This window comes from Leuciscus leuciscus (genome assembly GCF_965113295.1).
Source record: "Leuciscus leuciscus genome assembly, chromosome: 17".
In the NCBI taxonomy this organism is placed as follows: Eukaryota; Metazoa; Chordata; class Actinopteri; order Cypriniformes; family Leuciscidae; genus Leuciscus; species Leuciscus leuciscus.
In genome coordinates this window covers 30,923,728-30,947,566 of record NC_138741.1, presented here as the reverse complement: position 1 = coordinate 30,947,566, position 23,839 = coordinate 30,923,728, and the positions used below count along the sequence as shown (strand labels likewise).

The following is a 23,839-nucleotide window of genomic DNA, read 5'->3' as shown; positions in this document are numbered from 1 at the left end:
GACCGCACAAACGATTTTTTTTTCAGGGGTTAAACATCTGAGCATCAAAGGCGATGCAGGCTAATAAACAGTAGCGCTTTTAGGCACGGGCGAACCGGGCAGTCACATGGGGGCGGCACGAGCAGTTAAAAAAAATCCCCTGCGCCAAGAAGCGGTTTTCTTTTATCTTTCATTTCACTCACTGTGTGGGGAACTGCCACAGGGGCGCGGGAGACCAGATAGATAGATAGATAGATAATTTTATCCACCAGTAGCTCGTGCATGGCCAGATTTGGAGGTATAGCTCGCGAAGGGGCCGTTCACAATATTGCGTCTTTTGCGCGCTCAAGCTCGTTATTTCAAATGTACCGGTAGTCGCGCGGGTAAGGGGTGCACCCAAACACTACGGGTGTTTTTCTCCTCTCCGTAAATAAATCTGGTAACTTAACAGAGCTAAGTGTTGCTAGGTGGTGGAAAACCATTATCTACTAAAAAGAACTGACAAAATGTAAAATGTGTACCTTGTGACAATGTAAGTCGCTTTGGATAAAAGCGTCTGCCAAATGCATAAATGTAAATGTAAAAAAAAACCTCTTTGTCGTTGTGGAGAGCGCAGTTAAAAAAGATAAGCTATAATGTGCATTGCAATTTGCAAATGTCAGTAATTTATCTTTTTTGACTCATTATTTTTATAAAAATGATTTAAAGGCTGAAATATGTGAGGTTTATCTTTTTTTTAAACCTTTTTTTTGTCAAAACTTTATTTGAACTTGTTAGTAGATAAGATGTTGCAAGAAACTCCTTTAAAATCTGGCCATCATCTTTAATGTTATTATTTTAATGTTTAAGTAGCCTAAGCAAATATTTAGTTATTTGATTTCATTCTGTAGTATTAGTACTTTTTGAACAAGATTCTGCGATAACATGATCATTTTGGATCGCAAAACTATAATTATGCGTTTTTACAGTATAATATTCAAAGTAAAAGTTCAATTAAAAATATTAAATTAAAATTTAATTTATTTAGGCCTATTAAATCCAGGAAATAGGTTAATGAAAAATTTATTAAAATTAAGATACAATTAATACAAAACGAAATTCGCTTTAAAGAAAGGCTTTGTGCTTTCTGTTTTGAGGTCTCTGTGAAAGTTTGAAAGTCTTTTAGTGCCGCTTTCAGAGCGGTCGTGTCCGTGATGGAGAACTGTCACGTAATGTTGTTTTTTCCTCATAAATGCAAACACGAAAAATAAATGACAAAATTCTTTTTAAAACAACGATTTTTAACGTTTTGGGGGGTGGAAATGGATGGATTTGAAAAAAAAAAAAAATGTAGGCTACTTTTAATTTATCAACAACAATAGGCCTATTGTTGTTTGATGTAATAATCATTGTTCAACATGTTCAGACTGAGCCAAAAAAAAAAAAAAAGTTATTAAATTGTTTATATGGCTACCTTTAGGAAAAATTGCAACATGTCAATTTAATATGCCTATAATTATTGTTAAGCCCTGCATTAGCATTTTTCTTTCAATGAAGTTCCACTTAAATGTTGTACCTGCTGAGAAATGACTAAACATCTTGGATACTTTTATTTTTTATATATATCATTATCAGTCATAATAACCAGTGAACCAGTCATAACCTCTCTAAACCTTATTGAAACCTAATCAACCAAAGATCCTTTAAGTTCAGCTAAACTGACTGGTAAAACACCATCATTAAAAGTTTCCCAAAGTCCAATAAGGATATTGAATAAATATCAACCTTGTAGACATACTGATGTATTTGCTGTCATCTCTTTGAATCCCCTATGGCTAACGCAGGCTCGTGGTCATTTTCGGCAGGTCGTGTGGTTGCGAATTGCTCACAGTACTGAAATGTGCGCTCAAAAAATAAAAAAAATTTGCTCAGTGCTGAAAAAAATTAGAGGGAACATTTAGGCCTGTCACGATAACAAATTTTGCTGGACGATAAATTGTCCAAGAAATTATTGCGATAATATTGTCATTCTGAGACCATTTTCATCTAATATAATGATAATGGCATAATAATGCAGGTACACCTTTTCAAAGATCTATAAACTTTTATTTCTAAAGAATATTAAACATTGAAAATGGAAAACATTTTAAATATCCACAAAAAATGAACAAAACAACCAAAAACAATAAAAGCAATGGACTCTCAGTGTCTGTTAACAAAAAAAAAAAAAAAAATCACTTGAATAAATACCAAAAACAATAAATAAAATGGATGTAAACAAAATTGCACTTCAAAAAATATTAAACATTAGGCTAGTGATACATTCCATAACAGGCAAAACTGCCAGTTAGAACTTTTGTAAAAAAAAAAAAAAAAGCCTCAACAGGCCATATCACACCATTTTGCACTGTCCTCCTCCTGTTACTTTTTTTGCCATTTGATCGTTATAGGTCCGTTAAGACCGGTCACAGACTTAGGACCTATGAAAAACAACTTATGCAACACAGAAACTCTTACAAATCAAAAACAATTTTGTTCGTGTTGAACATCTCAAACAGTGAGATTATATACAGTAAGTGAGAGATGCATGAATGGGTCAAACATTTTTTTTGATTTGTAAGAGTTTCTGTGTTGCATAAGTTGTTTTTCATAGGTCCTGAGTCTGTGACCGGTCTTAACGGACCTATAACGATCAAATGGCAAAATATGCCTCAAAAGCATAACTGTAAAAGTCTCCGAAAATATAGTTTAGGACAGGGGTTTTCAAACTTTTTGTGTGTGTGGACCACTATTTTTAATCAAGAATTTTCGCGGACCACCTCATAATACACATAATAAAATATGTCTACACACAGTCCTACCTGAATTAATCCGCACCTCTAAATAGGCTTACTAGCACTAAAACTATAACTGGTCATCACATCAGTACAACAGGCTTGTTAAAAGAAAGTTTAGCAGTACTGCACATAACGGCTGCCACATATTTTATTTATTTACGTTACTCAAGCGCCCGAGGGCATAATCAGGTTCATTTGATCAACAGGCTTATTTCCATAGCAATGGAGTATATACAGTAATAAGAACACTTGGATATAGTCAACATTTCAAAACCTTTGGCGATTTTAGGGGATTATTAATCTTCAGAGTTTTACAAGTCCTCAAAAAGTAGGCTTGAGTTTGTCCACTTAACAGCACATCCGCAAAACATTTCAGAAACGCGAGATCAAGAAACTAACTGGAAATTAAAATAATAACAGGCCTTATTCATTCCATTTATAAACATTTCGTTTCATATAAACTGCCTATAAAGGCTATGCGTGTGATGTGATAATGAGAACATATTATTTGCCTCTGCCCTTTTCTCTTCAGAGAACCTGTTGCTATCCACCGATCCATGTTGTGGTTCTAACGGCACTGAACTTGAACGTCACGGCCGAGCGCCGCTAGTAATCACACAGTAACTTGACAATTTAATTAAAATTTTATATCAATATAGGCCTACATATTCTTTTTACTTTTTATTTTTTTATGGGAATTTCCTGGTAAAATGAAGGTAAAAAATATTATTTTATATTTTATTTAGCCTTTCCACGGACCACCTGCAGTACCCTCACGGACCACAGTTTGGGAATGGCCGGTTTAGGATATCATGACCCTTTACTTGCAATGTATCAAGGGTAACAATGACACCTCTCAAAATGCATTTCTATAACCTTTTCTCAATGTTTTTTTTGCCATTATGCACTTACATAGAAAATGAGAAGAACTGTGTGGAGAAAAACGTGTCTACTCCAGGCATCTACTTTGAGGCCTACCTCTACAACACGGGCACTTACAGTAGCTGTCCTTGGCAGTTTCTAGCATCGTCCCAGCTAGCCCTACAGAGACGGCCCTCCATGGGCGATGAGGAGGAGGAACATGACTCCCCTGTAGAGGGCCAATCAGAGAAGGTCAAGAAACCAAAAAAGGTCTATTGCTATATCTCACCAAAGGTAAAATATTTTGTAAATAGGTTAGTGCTACATTTGTTTGGTTAATTTTGTTTGTTAATGTTGGTTCTTTGTTAATTTGGATACTGACTTATTATATTGTGTTTCAGCAATTTTCTGTAAAAGAGTTTTACCTGAAGATTATTCCTTGGCGCCTTTTCACTTTCCGTGTGTGCCCCGGAACTAAGGTTATCTTTTCTTCAGACTAACTCTTTTCTGAATAATTTACACACAAAAAACCCCATTATTTTGCTGCTTGCAAAAACTATTATTTACTTCAAGAATATGTACACTTGCTATCAAAATTGAACCCCCCTAACTTGCAAGACATTCTTGTTTTATGAACAAAATGGCATCTGTAAACTATCATAGAAATGTTATTAATACACATTTGAGTGATTCTGAGAATTTAAAGTTGAGTTACTGAGTTCAGATGAAAATAAAATCTACTTGGCTCTAAACATTCATATACACAATTATTCAAACACCAAAAATAACATTTTGTAGAGAATCCTTTACTCTTTATAACGTCAGATACATGTTGCCTGTAAGCGCTTACAAGCTTCTGACTCCTCTCTACTGGAATCTTAGGCCATTCCTTGTGGCCTAGGCTTCCAGCTCACTTATATTGTTCCTTTGGTTTCTGTGCTGCCGCTGCTTTCTTCAAATCTCACCTAAGATTTTCAAGGGGATTTAAATCTGGAAACTGAGCAGGCCACTTCAGAACATTCCTGGACTGATCCCTGATCTAAGTTTTGGTAGAATCGGATTTATACTTGGGATAATTTTTCTGCTTGAACGTCCAATGATGCAGTGAAACTTCAGTTTACACACTGAAGGCATCATAATCTTTGCCAAAATGGTATTATACTTCAAAGAATCCATGACGCCAGTCACATGGTCTAGATTATCACTTTGTGCAGCAGCAAAGCACCCCCATAACAAGACTGACCCACCTCCATGTTTGACACTGGGGATGGTGTTCTTGTGGTCATAAGCTGTGCCTTTTTTGTGCCTGACATACTGCTGAACCATGGGTCCAAAAAGTTTGTATGCCTTTTTTGTTCTCTTGGTCAAGAATGGCATTCGTTGAGGTATCCAGGCATGAAGTCAATGCTCGTTTAGTGTTCTTCTCATAGTCTTCACTGAAATATCCCCCCCCCCCCCCCCCCCTCCCCTCCCCTCATCAGGTCATCTAGCACAGTGCATCTAGCATCAACCTGGGGGTCGCTAAAGATTTACGAGGGGTCGCCAAGCTCACTCTAGGTTGGAAGATTTTTTTATCATTATTTAAAACAGCACGATAAATAATTCCATTTTAAATATTTTAATAATAGTTTATAAATTAAAAGAGTAGCAATTTCCTTAACATCGAAAATTTTCAGCTGTGTATCGCGAGAGTGGTGAATAGACAGAAGCAGCTTTTTTTTTAAAGACGCTGCAAAGCGCCAGGGAGAAGAGAGAAATGTATGAAGAACACTAAAAAGAAAACAAGGATTTATTTGAACAGTTATCTCAAATTTGGTTTCATTGAAGCAATGGACAAGGTGAGATTTTAATGTGTAATCTGTGGTGAGAGACTAGCGAATGAAAGCATGAAGCCCTGCAAATTGAGGAGGCATCAGAGGACCAAACACCCACAGACGATTGGTAAACCCAGAGAATTTTTCCTAAGGAAAAAAGAGCTTGTAATATCAAATAGGCCCCAGAACACCAGAGATGCTTTGACTAGAGCTGGAAATGAAAATAGACAGGCAACGGTTGCATCATTCGAGTCCGCTCTCCTCATTGCCCAATCCAAAAAGCCGCACACCATCGGGGAAACTCTGCTCAAACCCACATGTGTAAAAATGACAGAAATATTGTGCAGCACACATGTGGCTTCCAAACTTAAAACTGTACCTCTGTCCAATAATACAGTAAAAGACAGAATCGTCAGGATGGCAAATGATGTTGAGAACACTTTGGTTGAAAAGTTAAAGATGCACATATTTTCTATCCAACTTGATGAAACTACCACCGTGGCAGATGAAGCCGTATTGATTGCATATGTGCAGTACATTGAAGACGCTGAAATAAAGCAGGATATTCTTTTGTCTACTAATTTGTCCAAAATGACACAGGGAGAAGATGTTTTCCACGCAATTGAAACGTACAAGCAAAGCATTCCCTATAATAATTTATTTGCATGCTGCACAGATGGAGCTGCTTCAATGATGGGAAAAAATAAGGGCTTCAATACACGTTTGAAGGAAAAGGCTCCCCACGGTCTTGTGTTTCACTGTATGATACAACGTCAAGCCCTGGCCAGCAAACACCTCTCTGATGAGCTGAATTAAACGCTCAAGACGGTTGTAAAAATTGTCAACTTTATTAAAGCCCGTCTTTCGAACAAACAAATCTTTTCCGAGCTGTGTGAAGATGAGGCGCACCAGACACTCCTCCATACCGAAGTGTGCTGGCTATCAAGAGGCAAAGTGTTAGTTAATTTTATTGTACTGAAAGAAAAAATAAAGGAGTTCCTGAGACTGAACAACCTGAAACTGCTTGACGAAATGACAGACAAAAATCTTATTAGAACGTCATACATCTCTGGCAGTTCACGTACCATGGACCAGACCCTGTTCATAAATACCTAACACTGGTGGTAGATGATGGGATTCAACCTCCAGTACAGCTCTGCTGTAAGGACAGCTATATGGCTGCCACCTTTATTCGATTTCTCCACAAGAACATCGGTTAGTATGAGTCTTGGTTGTCAGTAAATAAAATCATATGTAGACATGTTGCTTCTCAATCAGACTGTGGGAAATGTGCCTGAATCCTTGAGCAACAAGTTCACGCATTACATGGAACTGATACAGGAGGCGATGAAATCACGACTCTCGGATGTTGATGAATATGTCTCCAAGTGCGCATGGGTAATGGATCCATTCACCGCAAAGGAGGAGGACATGGGAGTATGTAGAAGCAGAGGACGAACTCTCGCTGTTAAGTTACAGTGGGTACGGAAAGTATTCAGACCCCCTTACATTTTTCACTCTTTGTTATATTGCAGCCATTTGCTAAAATAATTTAAGTTCATTTCTTTTCCTCATTATTGTACACACAGCACCCCATATTGACAGAAAAACACAGAATTGTTGACATTTTTGCACATTTATTAAAAAAGAAAAACTGAAATATCACATGGTCCTAAGTATTCAGACCCTTTGCTGTGACACTCATTTATTTAACTCAGGTGTGTCCATTTCTTCTGATCATCCTTGAGATGGTTCTACACCTTCATTTGAGTCCAGCTGTGTTTGATTATACTGATTGGACTTGATTAGGAAAGCCACACACCTGTCTAAGTATAAGACCTTACAGCTCACAGTGCATGTCAGAGCAAATGAGAATCATGAGGTCAAAGGAACTGCCTGAAGAGCTCAGAGACAAGGTTACAAAAAAAATTCTGCTGCACTTAAGGTTCCTAAGAGCACAGTGGCCTCCATAATCCTTAAATGGAAGACGTCTGGGACGACCAGAACCCTTCCTAGAGCTGGCCGTCCGGCCAAACTGAGCTATCGGGGGAGAAGAGCCTTGGTGAGAGAGGTAAAGAAGAACCCAAAGATCACTATGGCTGAGCTCCAGAGATGCAGTCGGGAGATGGGAGAAAGTTGTAGTAAGTCAACCATCACTGCAGCCATCCACCAGTCAGGGCTTTATGGCAGAGTGGCCCGACGGAAGCCTCTCCTCAGTGCAAGACACATGAAAGCACACCTGAAGGACTCCAAGATGGTGATAAATAAGATTCTCTGGTCTGATGAGACCAAGATAGAACTTTTTGGCCTTAATTCTAAGCGGTATGTGTGGAGAAAACCAGGCACTGCTCATCACCTGTCCAATAGGCGGATCTTTTGTGACGTCATTGTTTATGTTTGTCGCGTTGCATCATGGGAATCGTGTGGCAGGAAACACCGCTAGATACCTGTAATTTGATTGTTTTGCACGTTTGGAGGAGGATTTAGAGAAGAGGATGGTTCACTCTTGCTGTGTGGTCGAGTACGGCTCGTTGGGGGCCTGATAAAAAGTTTTTTCGAATTCCCTCCGAAAAGGATCGCGAAAAACGAAAGAAATGGTTGCGTGCAATTAGGCGATTGAACCTGGACGCTCCGAAGAAAGCCTGGATTCCTGCAGCTAACGTTACTGATCGAGTTTGTGAGGCTCATTTTGTTCATGGTAGGCCTAAGTCTTAGTGACTATGTATTTATAGAAGATTGAATAAAAAAAATAATAAAACTGAGTCAAATCAACCGAGTCATATGTTTTCGCGTTCTGATTCAGGTGTCCCAAACCGCGATCCACAGCACCCAGACTATGTTCCTCACATCAAAATGGGCTATTCTGGATCGCAAAACTTAAAAGCAAAAGAAAAGGCTGTTATAACCTCTGCTTTTAGCACGATCACTGCTTTCTGTTTGGCAGAAAAGATCGGCCCAACTTTTCGAAAAAACAAAATAATCATAGGCCTCCAGACTTTTGAAAGCCTTTAATCTTTCATGAGTGAAGGGTCCAGGGGTTTCTATTAAATAAGAATAAATGTCTCCCCAGCAGATTGGTGGCCAAGACACGGGCAAGTCGGACCAACGTTTTTTGTCATCCCAGATCTCATATGGGCTTTGAATAACTTCGATTTTGTCACCAATACAAATTTTGAGCTTCTCTCCAAACCTCCTCCGGTCTTCAGATGTTAAAGTGCTTATATATTGTGGATTTCGCCCGCTAACTCTCTTGAAAATGCTCGTCGCGTCTTTACTGCCCGCAATACTGTTTGTTTTGTTGCCACACAACCACTCGCGCATGCGTACAAAGATGTCAACAAAGATCCTCCTATACAGTCTCAACAGTGAAGCATGGTGGTGGCAGCATCATGCTGTGGGGGTGTTTTTCAGCTGCAGGGACAGGACGACTGGTTGCAATCGAGGGAAAGATGAATGCGGCCAAGTACAGGAATATCCTGGACGAAAACCTTCTCCAGAGTGCTCTGGACCTCAGACTGGGCCGAAGGTTCACCTTCCAACAAGACAATGACCCTAAGCACACAGCTAAAATAATGAAGGAGTGGCTTCACAACAACTCCGTGACTGTTCTTGAATGGCCCAACCAGAGCCCTGACTTAAACCCAATTGAGCATCTCTGGAGAGACCTGAAAATGGCTGTCCACCAACGTTTACCATCCAACCTGACAGAACTGGAGAGGATCTGCAAGGAGGAATGGCAGAGGATACCCAAATCCAGGTGTGAAAAACTTGTTGCATCTTTCCCAAAAAGACTCATGGCTGTATTAGATCAAAAGGGTGCTTCTACTAAATACTGAGCAAAGGGTCTGAATACTTAGGACCATGTGATATTTCAGTTTTTCTTTTTTAATAAATGTGCAAAAATGTCAACAATTCTGTGTTTTTCTGTCAATATGGGGTGCTGTGTGTACAATAATGAGGAAAAAAAATTAACTTAAATGATTTTAGCAAATGGCTGCAATATAACAAAGAGTGAAAAATTTAAGGGGGTCTGAATACTTTCTGTACCCACTGTAAATTCTTTTCTGAGGAGATTCTTTACCGAACACTGTTCTGGCTGGTGAAAGGACCCGACTTCGTGCCTAAGCTTGTGCATGTTGTAGTTACCTGTCTTTAAGGTATAAAATGGATATACACTCACCTAAAGGATTATTAGGAACACCATACTAATACTGTGTTTGACCCCCTTTCGCCTTCAGAACTGCCTTAATTCTACGTGGCATTGATTCAACAAGGTGCTGAAAGCATTCTTTAGAAATGTTGGCCCATATTGATAGGATAGCATCTTGCAGTTGATGGAGATTTGTGGGATGCACATCCAGGGCACGAAGCTCCCGTTCCACCACATCCCAAAGATGCTCTATTGGGTTGAGATCTGGTGACTGTGCGGGCCATTTTAGTACAGTGAACTCATTGTCATGTTCAAGAAACCAATTTGAAATGATTCGAGCTTTGTGACATGGTGCATTATCCTGCTGGAAGTAGCCATCAGAGGATGGGTACATGGTGTTCATAAAGGGATGGACATGGTCAGAAACAATGCTCAGGTAGGCCGTGGCATTTAAACGATGCCCAATTGGCACTAAGGGGCCTAAAGTGTGCCAAGAAAACATCCCCCACACCATTACACCACCACCACCAGCCTGCACAGTGGTAACAAGGCATGATGGATCCATGTTCTCATTCTGTTTACGCCAATTCTGACTCTACCATCTGAATGTCTCAACAGAAATCGAGACTCATCAGACCAGGCAACATTTTTCCAGTCTTCAACTGTCCAATTTTGGTGAGCTCGTGCAAATTGTAGCCTCTTTTTCCTATTTGTAGTGGAGATGAGAGGTACCCGGTGGGGTCTTCTGCTGTTGTAGCCCATCCGCCTCAAGGTTGTGCGTGTTGTGGCTTCACAAATGCTTTGCTGCATACCTCGGCTGTAACGAGTGGTCATTTCAGTCAAAGTTGCTCTTCTATCAGCTTGAATCAGTCGGCCCATTCTCCTCTGACCTCTAGCATCAACATGGCATTTTCGCCCACAGGACTGCCGCATACTGGATGTTTTTCCCTTTTCACACCATTCTTTGTAAACCCTAGAAATGGTTGTGAGTGAAAATCCCAGTAACTGAGCAGATTGTGAAATACTCAGACCGGCCCGTCTGGCACCAACAACCATGCCACGCTGGTTGCTTAAATCACCTTTCTTTCCCATTCTGACATTCAGTTTGGAGTTCAGGAGATTGTCTTGACCAGGACCACACCCCTAAATGCATTGAAGCAACTGCCATGTGATTGGTTGATTAGATAATTGCATTAATGAGAAATTGAACAGGTGTTCCTAATAATCCTTTAGGTGAGTGTATTTGTTTGATAACATGAGGTTATTTCTATGATTAATTGATAGTTTACATTGACAGATTATAATTAGCTTCTGTTATTTGTTCATCAGTTTTAGAAAAAAGAGGAACCTGTTGTTAGAAAGAAAAAAAGATATCCTTATGATTAATTGCCTGTTGCTAATTGTCTTCATTTGTTATTGCATCTATTAAAAACTTAACTGAATTAGTTATTAAATGAAATGTGTCTGCTAGTGTGTTTGATGGGGATGGGGGGTCGTTAAAGATTTTGAATGTTAATATATCGGTGTCTCCTGGAAAAAAAGATTGGGAACCTCTGATCTAGCAAGTCTTTGGCAGCAAATCGAAGCTTTGTCAGCTTTGATCAAACATCTTATTCCCCTTTGAATGAAATTTTATTGAAATTGTGCTAGTTCTTGTCACAGCAAAAGCTAATTAAGTGTCGTTATAGAGTTCCTAAAAGCTTAATTGTGTTTTAACACAATTTTGTACCCTACCATACTAGTAAGTGATATATCAACAGCAATGTTGAAAGGGGTTTGAATAATTATGGCATAGCTGTATTATGAAAAAAAACTGAAATATTCCATAATATATTAACATAATCACTTTTAATATGTCAAGTGTTATACATGTTTTGTTTTTTTTTAGCTTTAGAAACGCTTGCATTTGTAAATTTCTGTGGGGTTGAATAATTTTGATTGCAAGTGTTTGTGTGTGTGTATATATACAGTGTATATGTGTGTGTGTGTGTATATATATATATATATATATATGTATATATATATATATACATATATATATATATATATGTATATATATATATATATATATATATATATATTTTTTTTTTTTTTTTTTTTTTTTTATGGTATTCATTTCTACTCTCCTGTCTCTGGCAGTTCACGTACCATGGACCAGATCCTGTTCATAAATACCTAACACTGGTGGTAGATGATGGGATTCAACCTCCAGTAGAGCTCAGCTGTAAGGACAGAAATATCATGGCTGCCACCTTTATTCGATTTCTCCACAAGAACATCGGTTAGTATGAGTCTGGGTTGTCAGTATTACAAACAAATGTAGACGTGTTGGTGTGTTTGATGTGTTGAATGTTATTTGTGCATCTTCTAGGAGGATCAGAGACTTTTCAGGATAAAGTGAACTTCTTTCAGCGGGAGCTGAGACACATTCACTCAAAGAGACCTCGCACTAAAACCTGCCTGAAAATCAGCCGTCCTTCTCTGCTTGAGTCGGTGAGCAAATCTGGAAGATCATTACTCATGGGCCATATAAAACAAGTTTCAGAACAATATAGAAAGACCTAAGTTCCTAAATACTGGTACTCACACAAACCTGCCCCATTTATTTCTTGGAATCTTTTATTTCTTTTGTGTAGTACAGACAAAGAATTTTATGGGAATTAAAAGAGATGCTTTCCCCCCATTTTTAGTCTCTGAAGGCAACACGGAACTTTTCTGTGTCTGATTGGAGTAAGAACTTTGAAGTTGTGTTCCAGGATGAGGAAGGTTGGTTAACTGCTTGGTGTTAAACACACGTGTTAATAAACAGTGTGAATAAATATAAATCCTATTTAAAGGTTAATTTGTTCTGTTTGTGTTTGGCTGTGTTTATTAGCTCTGGACTGGGGAGGGCCAAGGCGTGAGTGGTTTGAGCTTATCTGTAAGGCTCTGTTTGATACCAATAACCAACTTTTCACACGCTTCAGTGACAACAACCAAGGCTTGGTAAGTCAGTATCTACCTCTGATTAGTTTTCTGTGAGCAGAAAAACTTATTCTCATTTCTCTGTGTTCTGTAAATATTATATAAATTAATTATATAAAATATTAAATAAGTTCTGGTATAGGAGAAAGTAATTGTAAAGGATAAAATTACACCCATCACCTTTAGTGAACTGCAGTAATATAGATATTGACCTTTGAATATTGTGAGCTGTTATCTGATGAGTTTTTTTGTGTTTTTTGGGCAGGTCCACCCAAACGCTGAGCGCCCCCCTCACCTTAGGGTGAAGATGTATGAGTTTGCAGGACGAGTGGTGGGGAAATGTCTATATGAATCAGCTTTAGGTGGGGCCTACAAGCAGCTAGTACGAGCCCGATTCACCCGCTCCTTCTTGGCTCAGATTATTGGATTACGAATGAACTATAAGGTGACAGTTGATTCATAGCCTTCTAATAAATGTTTCTTTTAACCTGTACTGATACATTCCTCATTTACAATTGAAAACCATTTTATGTGTAGTCATGTGTCCTCTGTCTGGGAGCAAATTTTGGAAATCATACCTGCAAACTTGTCTACTTTTGTCAAAATTCACTGTTCTGACATGAAATCATTGGGGAACTCTACAACATTGGCACTTACAGAAGCTGTCCTGACTGTCTTCAGAAAAGTTTTGATGGCGTTTTCTGTTCAACTTACCTCTGTAAAGTAGTGTTTATAAGCGCAGCTCTTATTTGTGTTTTATTTCTGCTTTTCCATAAGCACTTTTCATTCAGCCTGGCTGCTGTTTTTGTTCAGATCAATTACAGTATATATAACATACAAAATGATTTATTAGGATGAAATCTGAGTTTTATCATTTTATAAAACTTTTAGTTTTTGTCAAAAATTGTATTACCCGAACTGTAAAAATGAACTGTAAAATTGTTTAAATACTAGTTTTTATGGTCATTTTACAGCTTAGAATGTTACCATAGACATTGGTGTTGTTTCAAATAATGTTGCTAATGACACGACATGTAGTTCTATTCTAATATCAGAATTCTTTTTTCAAACTGCTGATTATAAGAAATCCCCCCCCCAAACCAAACACACCCACACACACCCACACACACACACACACACACACACAATATCTTTTTCGTTGGTCCAGAGTTTGCAGGTATGCAAATACATCACTTACTCTCCTTTGATTAATTTATATGAATGTTTGTTTAATTTTTGTTGTTCTTTGCTCTGCCAGTACTTCGAAACAGACGATGAGGAATTTTACAAAACTAAAGTCTGCTTCATTCTGAACAATGATGTCAGTGAAATGGACCTGGTGTTTGCAGAGGAAAAATATAGCAAGTCGGGACACCTGGAAAAGGTAATCCTCATTAATTCAATGACAAATTTATTTAAAAAATGAAATCTGTTCCATTTAAATCTTGATTCCAAATATCATACAGTTCATTGCATGTATGCATGGAAGTGCTCTTAAGGCAGAAATGTCCAATCCTGTACCTGGAGCGCCAACGTCCTGCAGAGTTTAGCTCCAGCCAACTCAGGGTGCTTTCACACTGGGCTCATTTGCTGCGGGCCGAGCTCGAGCACGATTGTTCCTGGCGCCCCCTGAAGCGTTGGTCTGGTCTGAATCCAGACCAACGCTGCAGGGGGCGCCAGGAACAATCGTGCTCGAGCTCGGCCCGCAGCAAATGAGCCTGGAATAATCCTTCCTAAAACGCATTAAACTTTCGTTTACAAAGACGTGAAACTCACCGAGTGGTCAGGGGTGTTCACTGATATGCTCACACAAAAATCGCCGCAAAAGTTTTTGTAGTTTTTGTCCAACTCCATTGACTTGTATTGGATGAAAAACTACGATAAAACCTGTTGGAAAGCATCTTTTGCAGCGATTTTTGTGTGAGCATATCAGTGAACACCCCTGACCACTCGGTGAGTTTCACGTCTTTGTAAACGAAAGTTTAATGCGTTTTAGGAAGGATTATTCCAGTGCACCTATGCAACCATTGTGGAGGTGGTTACTACCACAGGTGGGGTGCTACCACAGAAACCGAAAATTCTCGGGCCAGCAGCATTTGTCCAAATTTCAATCTTAACCATTGTATTTCATCAGAAACGATCTGAAAACAGGGCTTTAAGTGTAAAATACCGAACTTGTCCTTTAAGGTGGCCTTCTGTGGTGCTACCACAGAAACCGAAAATTCTCGGGCCAGCAGCATTTGTCCAAATTTCAATCTTAACAATTGTATTTCATCAGAAACGATCTGAAAACAGGGCTTTAAGTGTAAAATACCGAACTTGTCCTTTAAGGTGGCCTTCTGCTGCCTGCGAACTGACTCTTTTGAGGAGACAGTGGATTTCCAAATTTGTTGCCCTGATTGCACACGCTATGCGCGAATACACTGCAGGCTCATTCTCGCTAGTATCCAAGGTAAATTATCAACACTATCATCCCTTACATGTGTTTAAAGACATAATCAGCTAAAACGCATGTGCAGGTCACTTTACTTCCTGAACAAGTGCGCACCCGAGTCCGTGTTGCTTTCACATTCACACGAATCGCGGCACGGTTCGGGAGCAACCGAACTCAGACCACCTCCTCCAGGTAGTCTCGGGTTCGGTACCCCAGTGCGCACCCGGGTCCGCATTGACAGCGTTCACATTAGCGATTTTTCATGCGAACCGTGCCCCGTTCCGAACTAAACTGCCAGTGTGAAAGCACCCTCAAACACATCTGCCTGGATGTTTCTAGTTAGTCTGAAGACCTCGATTAGCTGGTTCAGGTGTATTTAATTAGGTTTGGAGCTAAATTTGAGGACAATGGCCTTCCAGAATCAAGTTAGGACACCCCTATTATTTGAAGATACAGGTGAATGTTAGTTGTGCACCTTCACTGAGAGTAATAATGTTACAGGTAGTGGAATTGATATCTGGTGGTGCTCAAATTGCTGTGACCAATGAGAATAAAATTCACTACTTAAGCCTGTTGGCCCAGTACAGACTAGCCAGTCAGGTACGAGATGAAGTAGAGCACTTCCTCAAAGGTAAGAGCTCATGATCAGACTCTTGAATTCAGTGTCTTTATGAGAAGACAATCTCAAATGAACTAATTGACCTCTTCTGTTCAGGTTTGAATGAACTGGTCCCTGAAAACCTTCTGGCCATATTTGATGAGAATGAATTGGAGGTGAGAACAATAGTTAACATAGCTGTTTTCCTTTATCTAAGTACAGTTCAGTTGACATGTTATATATCTACATACTAACCATATCTCTGTATATTTGGATTTCAAACCACAGTTTGATGAGCTGTTCCATAAACATCCCCTGATAAACATTCAACCAATACTTCCTTTAGGGAAATCAAAACTATTTTTCAGTCTTTTAAATGGGATCATTTTGTGTCCATTCTTAAGTTGCTGTCACATTTTATCAAGATTTTATGGCCAGAAAGATCCATTGTCAACAGTGTTTCAACTTACCGACTTTGTTGCTAATTTAGTGACTTCTCAGACCCCTTTAGTGTCTTTTTCCAAGAAAAGAGTCCAACAAAACTAGGGACAACTTGAACAAACCTTATCTAGTTTCCAAGACTCACCAGTAGTGCCCCACGAGCATGAGGTCTTGCTTACCCTTCTGTTTAGTGAGTGGCAGAGGGAAGCAGTTAATGATGTTGTCTGTCTGCGAAAAAAAGTTTTTCTTTTCCAGTCATTGTTTGCTTTATCTTTTGTCTGTGGAGATTTTGTCTCAATTATAAATCAGGATTTTAGTCGAGAAGTGATTGTTGATTTAATATGTCGTCTTAATAGGCTGCATTTCAGTCACTATTTCACAATCATCCCATTGTCTCCAACAGAAAAATATATAAATGAGAATAGTTTCATTGGTAATTCGGCTGTATTGAAATATAGTATGTAAGCACAGGGAGTAGGAGAAAAGCAAACAATTGTAAAAAACTGACAATAGCCAGAATGCGAATATGACGCTATTATGTCATGAATATTGCTTTTCAAGCTGGCTTTAGTTACTTTCCACTGAAAGTAGTTGGAAAAAGTGATTGTCAAAAGTGTAGCAATGTATGAAGTTTAGCAAGTCACAGAAGTCAAACCAAGCAGCTTTTGTTGGTGAATGGGGCGAATCTTGACCAATTTGAACACGAGCGAATTCTGCTCAGAAAAAAAATTTGCCCTCACTTTGAACTCCTGATCGGACACATTCCTATTTAAATGACTGGATTTTTCTCATGAAATTTCACCAAGTAATGGTAAATGTGACCGCAACTTTAACAATCATTTGAACCATTAAGATTTTTTTTTTGATTTTTTTTTTAGTTTTTTTTACATACTCCCCAAGTCAATGTGTAAAAAGTTAAACGTTTGACTGTTCTGTCCTGTTCTCAGTTGTTGATGTGTGGTACAGGAGATATTAACGTACAGGACTTTAAATCTCACGCTGTTATTGTTGGAGGGTCATGGCACTTCAGAGAAAAGGTGAGTGATTTAACATTTAAAAAAGAATGTATTTCATTAGTTTTTCAAGGTATGCAGCTAACATGGGTTATATAGACGGATTAACAATAAAACCACTGACAGGTGAAGTGAATAATATTGATTGTATCATTACAATGGCACCTGTCAAGGGATGGGATATATTAAGCAGCAAGTAAATAGTCAATTCTTGAATTCCATATGTTGGAAGCAGGAAAAATGGGCAAGCAAAAAGATCTGAGCGTCTTTGACAAGTGCCAAATAGTAATGGCTAGATGACTGGGTCAGATCATATCCAAAACAGTCAACAGCCAATAGTCTTGTGGGGTGTTCCCAGTATGCAGTGGTTAGTACCTACAAAAAGTGGTAGGATAACCCTGTAAACCGGTGTAGGGGTCATGGGCACCCAAGGTTCATTGATGAATGTGTGGAGCGAAAACAAGCCAATTTTTTTTTGATGTTTCAAGGGCAACGGTGCCCTGTTTGTGCTTTTTCATATGTGTGTGGAAGGGATGCACATACCAAAATATTTTTAGGTTTCGCGAGCCTGCATAACTCAGCAGCACTGAATAAAAACTCTGGCGTTTTGAGCGGTGAGACTCTGACTAACTTAAATACCTCTGGTTCGCCATTACGTTCAAGAAATCAACTGTCTATGAATGGTTACATTGCTCACCGCTGCAAAAATACTTTGAAAATAGATTAATTTGACGTTCTCCATAGCGCAAACACAAATGCATAGGAGCATTTGCCAAATATATGTTTTGCCAATATATTATTACATTATCAGCTGAGGGTGCTCTTGCTTGAGTTTGAGGGTGCAACCCGTAGAACTGGGCCTGGCTGAAGCTGTGGGTGAACAAGGCATGGCTGCAGAGTGTGAGTTGCTCCGTCTCACATGCCGCCTCGGAGGGAGAGAAATTCTCCGGTACAGAAACAGAATAGATAACGTTAGAGCTTATCTATGCAATGCATGCCAAAGGACTGCATACTATACGGATCCATTCTGAATTATTAAACACACCAAAATACAAAAGAAAAATAAAAACATTCTGAATGTGTGGAAACTCAGCGATCTGAAGGTCTTTGTTATCAGTGAACAGTTTTTTTCTGTCAGAACAAGCAATCGTGTCTATGTTTGGATCGTCTGATGTTCACGTGTCACTCCTGTATGATGTTCACTCCTGTATGTCACTGTAATCGTCATATTCACGTAGCAGCAGTGGTGATGAGAGAAGTATCCACTTGAGAAACAGTTTAGAGAGGAGAAACCAATCTACATATAAAATATTGGTCACAAATTATTGGTCACTTTCTAAATAATAAAAGTATAGCGCATCTACTAATAATTTTAAATAAATTGTTTTTTACAGATGCAAATATATGTTAGAAACAATGCATCGCGATTTCAAAGCCAACTTGTATCCGATGCATTAAAATCGGTGCATTGCATCATTAACTGTTATGCCGATGCACTGATGCGAATCGGTGAATCTTACCATCCCTAGTTGGTACTCAACATGACTCCTGATGGGTGTGAAAAGGATTTGATTAAGAGCCAAGAACAGCATGGCGATTCTGTTCTGCAAAAACAACTATAGTGTGTGTTTGTGTGTGTCAGTTTATTTGCACACTATATGGCTGCCAAGCAGCCTAGCCCTAGGCTAGCCTACACTGTCAGAAAAAAATCAGAACAATTTTTACGACAGCTTGTCACTGGATCCGCTCTTCACACCATGGCACTTCTCCAAGTTTACCAAGTCAAAATCCTCTGTCTGGACCGGACCCAGCTGCCTTTAAAGAGCTGTGCGGCGCAACCAGCCTCACCCTGCGCACTACTAAGTCCACAGCCCAGGCAATCGCATGAGCAATGGCCAATGTGGTGGTCCTCAAGTGTCACCATTATTTAAACTTAATGTCTTGAAATGCCATTTGTCGTGCACAGACGTGATCCAATCAGGCTTCAGTATTCTGAGACACAGAGTTTCCCCCATAGCGTCAGCAATAACTGACACAATGTTTGTTCCCGTTATCTCATGGAATTGAGGTTACATCAGTAACCGAAATGATATTGAAGCTAATGGGAGTGTAGCTACTTATTGGCTCTTAGGGGGCAATCACTTATTCACACAGGAACATTGGGTGTTATATATTGTATATATTTAATGCATGACAGTTTTGTGTTTTTGTCTATGACTGGTCAATTAAATGCATTATAGGCTGTTCTTGAAGACTGAAAATATGCTAAAATACAGAAAATCAGACCGGTGGCAAACATTATATTCACAATAGTATGATATCTGATAATGCCTATCTATGTTGTATATTTTGTATATAATGGTTTGATATTGGGAATGTGTATGAGTTCACATTAATATGCTGAGAGATCACAGCAGGGGATGAAAGTGTGAATTTATCCTGATTCTCCTGTTGTTTAGGTGATGAAGTGGTTCTGGGCAGTAGTGTCATCCTTCACACAGGAAGAACTGGCACGTTTGTTACAGTTCACCACTGGCTCCTCGCAGCTCCCACCTGGTGGCTTCAACACTCTCTGCCCGTCCTTCCAGATCATTGCAGCTCCCACACACAGCACGCTGCCCACCGCACACACCTGGTGAGCACACACACACCAAACATTCCCTCACTTCAACAGAGGGACCAAAATCCAATTCGCAGAATTAAATGTGAAATTAATAGAGTCTAGAGAGGAACATTTTGCTAAATATATACAGCATATCAACTGTTCTTCAATATTTAATGTATGTAATCTGTCAAAATAAACGGACGGCCTTCAGATTTTTCCATCACTGCTAAAAGCATTCAGTCAATGAAAGAAAATGTACGGTTAATGCTACCCCTTGATGGAACAGATTTCCTGAGAGCCAGTATCAGAGTTTAATTCCAACTCTAATCAAATACACCTGAACAAATTAAGCATGGTCTTTAGGATTACAATAAAATGACAGGTAAATGAGTTTGATCAGGGTTGGAGCTAAATTCACCAATGCAGGACCGAAACTATCAGTCTTATAACCGTATTTAATATTGTTAAATATAATTATAAATTTCTTGCAAAATGAATATAGTTTTAAAAATATCTATAATTTATATAATTATATAATTAAATATATAATTTAATAATGAAAAAAATATCTGTTTAAATTAGGATTGCATGTTTAACTCCTCTCCTGTTCAGTTTTAACCAGCTGTGCCTCCCAACGTATGACTCCTACGAGGAGCTCCACAAGCTGCTGAAGCTGGCCATCAGTGAGGGGAGCGAGGGCTTTGGAATGCTTTGAACATCAGTTCAGCTCTGGCAGAAACAGAGAGTAATCTCCAAACCTTTTTTTATGAACATCTCACCCCAGTGCACTTTACAGTGTGCTGTAAATGACGGACTTTGATCACAAGATGCCTCTGGCAGGATTCAGGAGTTATGTACATATGTATCAAAAGATTGTTCTACAAGATGAAAATAAGAAGAAAAGCAAGTTTTTTTTTGTGTTTTTTTTTGTGTTTTTTTTAAATAGTTGCCTATCTTTCTTGTGAGTGAAGACATAATTAAATGGCCTAAGTGTCAGGATTCTTGTTTTGCATTTGGCATAAATATAACTTTTTTTATGGAGCGTAGTAGAATATGGGATATTGGGAATTACTGCATAACCTCTGCACTTGGGCCTTAACTGATCAGGGAAGGTAATGAATATAACTTCTGTTTCATTGTATACTTTATTTATACAGTGTATGCATTTCCCCTGCAACTGTTCAGTTGATATCTATGAAGAAGGGACCTTAGACACGTTGTCACATACCACATTAACATCTTATTTCTTTTTTTTTTTTTTGTGAAATTTGTTTAATGGGCATTTCATAAATCAAATCTGCTTTTCTCAGAAATGTCGATAGTGTTTCAGTTGCAGCTGTTTTGGCGACTGTTACCCGAAACAGTTAATGTTTGATGTTTTTTCAGATGTCAGACAGCTGACTTGCACATTTATCAGATGTGGTCTTTGCTCTTCTCTTGAGCTCCTTACTTTTTATTTTGAACATTTATTATTAATGATCATATATAGGAAACTAGTTATGATCAAATTAAGGTAAGATGTACATTTAAAATATTATTACAAAAACGTATTTGTACTACTTTAACTTCTCCTTTCTACTGTTATTCTGAAATATTTGAGTAACATCTATGCATCATACCAACAAGTCCCCAAACAACAAACACTGGCTTTGCTTGTTTTATAAATAACTGATGCTCTTTTTATCATTTGGTTCAGTTAATGCCGCTACAAAATTGAAGTTAATCATATGGGAAAAATCATAATGCACAAAGGCTGACTGTTGAACATTAGTGACCTTTTTTCTACTGTATAGAGCCTGTAGCAATATTCTATGAGGTCACATGCTAATCTGGAGTGTCCTTTTGTGACCACTACAAACCATTTGCAGGGATTAAAAAAATGCTAAAACATAACTACCCTGATGTTACACTGTGCTCTTGCCTTTGTCTTTATCTATCTATCTATCTATCTATCTATCTATCTATCTATCTATATATCTATCTATCTATCTGTCTGTCTGTCTGTCTGTCTGTCTATCTCTATCTCTTTCTTTCTCTCTCTCTCTTTCTCTCTCTCTCTCCCCCTCTCTCTCTATTTCTCCCTCTCTCTATCTCTCTCTCTCTCTCTCTCTCTCTCTTTAAACACACATTTTCTTTTTACATGAAGTTAGACTAGAGTTTCAAAATTTCTGTGCATTATATGCACATTATATGAACATTATTCATTAATTCATTCATTGTAAATGTCATTAAAAAAATGTTGGGTGATGCACAATCTAAAGCATAATGCTATGGATCAGCTTTAGTAAAAGCTAAAATTCCTAATTTAGTCCAGCATTAAGAAAGCATATATCAGTAGCCAGAAAGAAAGTTTTGAGTGTGCTAAGGGGAAGCAAGAAATGAAGTGTAATAAAGTGCCACATACCATTATAAATCATTGCATTGATGTCTTTTAGCTCAGACTTGTGTTACTTTATGACTTAAATATTCAATTGAATGAGTCTTTTATCAGTAGAGTAGTTATCTCTACTGTGTTAGTAAATATTGTGTTATGCATATTTATTCATGAAATCTGAAATTCAGTTCATTATTATAGTGCAAAGTATAAAGCATATTTTTGAGAATAATAAATTCATGCCAAAAAACAACAACACACCAGTGTTTATACATTCACTGGCTCAAAAATGTAATTAAAGGTATGGATGAAAAATAAGTGCATTGTTTCTAAAACTTTCAATTTAACATTTAATTCAACAATGTATAAAAATAACAATTCGTGCTATTCGTCTAACATGCTAGTAAGAAGCCAGATAATTTGCACTTAAATTATTCTTATTCTCAAAAAAAATTAAGTAGATTGGGCCCACTATCGCTGCTCGTAGCTATATTTATATAATTGTATTTATTTATTTATTTATTTTTAAGGGACAAGACACAGAGAATATTACTTGCCTGACCTGATTAGAACAATGGCAAAACAATTAACTAGGGGATCACTAAAACGAGAGAATTATTCTGATTTTGTGATGCACTCAAAATATTCCTCAACAAATCCTTTAAATTGAATGATATTCAGAACAGAACAAGAATTTAAAAAAAACTATAAACAAGCCAAAACTAAATAATTTACAGCAAAAGTGAAAGTAAGCAGTGTTGGGCTCACGTAACTCTCATTAGAATCAAAATGTTTCAACATTTGCGATGTATTTGGATGCTAAATGATTCTTTATTATAGGCTTTGTACTTCACTCACGTTCCAATATCGACGGAAAAAATCATCCTCTTCACATGCGCAAAAATGTGCTTGGAAACATCACAGTGGAGCGGTGCTTACTGTGAGTGGTAGGAATTGTAGGCTACTGACTTTTTAAACAGAGCAGTGTAATTTTTATATGTTAGGTTACCTATTTTATTATTATTATATTTTATTACGGCTATAATGAATAGGCTGCAATGTCAAGAATGCAATGCTGGAATGCACAATATATTGTGTGAGTGTGTATTTGTGTGAGGACCGATTGAACAATGGAGACATAAATACATACTCTGTCATTTTGTTCATACAGGACATCATTCAAACTGCAAAGTGTTTAGTTATATTTGTGTACACTCGCAATAAAACACAACATTGTGCTTTTGTCAAACTATAAACTCTTGTCAAACTGTAACCTACAACTGTCACCCAACCAAAATCACACACGCGCACACGCACACGCACACACAAACATTGTTTAAAAACAAAAAATATTTATCCAACCCCATTTAAAAAGTCTGACGGTGCCATCTTTTGGACATTCATCATATCGCATTGGTTTTCATTTATTGTCCTCAAACAGAGCACTAATCTGTTTATTTTTAAGTTACACATTCTACATGGATTAAAAAAGAAAAATCAAATGTGTTTTTTAGTGGTAGTATTATTTTATACAGAAATAAATTATTTATAATTCAGATCAGAATAAAGTTAAAATTTATGGAAACCAAATATATTGATCTGAAATATAGCACATTCATTTTAAATTCATTCAGGTTCAGTTACCAAACATATAATCTTAATTTAATGTAAAGCAAACAATACATTTAAAATATATGGGTTATATGCATATTTTGTAATAAAAAAAAGATATATATCCAAAAAGACAAGGCCTTAAACTTAAACAAGGGTTAAACTCTTGTCACACAATC

The 23,839-nt window shown here is 37.9% G+C and overlaps 2 protein-coding genes across 9 annotated transcripts in view; one reads left to right on the top strand and one right to left on the bottom strand.

Annotated features, from left to right (window-relative positions):
• arel1 (apoptosis resistant E3 ubiquitin protein ligase 1) overlaps positions 1-22,046 on the top strand; it is a 69,339-nt gene extending 47,293 nt beyond the window's left edge. For 7 of the 8 annotated variants that reach the window (XM_082143430.1, XM_082143432.1, XM_082143426.1 and 4 more), the window contains 13 exons: positions 3,712-3,950; positions 4,058-4,135; positions 11,760-11,901; positions 11,992-12,113; positions 12,311-12,386; positions 12,496-12,605; positions 12,850-13,029; positions 13,843-13,968; positions 15,520-15,649; positions 15,734-15,792; positions 17,005-17,094; positions 19,530-19,705; positions 20,288-22,046. In XM_082143430.1, the coding sequence (XP_081999556.1) occupies positions 3,712-3,950; positions 4,058-4,135; positions 11,760-11,901; positions 11,992-12,113; positions 12,311-12,386; positions 12,496-12,605; positions 12,850-13,029; positions 13,843-13,968; positions 15,520-15,649; positions 15,734-15,792; positions 17,005-17,094; positions 19,530-19,705; positions 20,288-20,390 (1,631 nt within the window). In that variant the 3' untranslated portion in view covers positions 20,391-22,046. Of the gene's footprint in view, positions 1-3,711; positions 3,951-4,057; positions 4,136-11,759; positions 11,902-11,991; positions 12,114-12,310; positions 12,387-12,495; positions 12,606-12,849; positions 13,030-13,842; positions 13,969-15,519; positions 15,650-15,733; positions 15,793-17,004; positions 17,095-19,529; positions 19,706-20,287 lie in introns of those variants that run through there. The other variant, XR_014199204.1, reaches the window with a different exon arrangement.
• LOC309479340 (uncharacterized protein) overlaps positions 1-23,839 on the bottom strand; it is a gene marked incomplete at its 5' end in the record, with an annotated part of 244,765 nt that overhangs the window by 71,462 nt on the left and 149,464 nt on the right. The gene's annotated exons all lie outside the window — the stretch shown is intronic.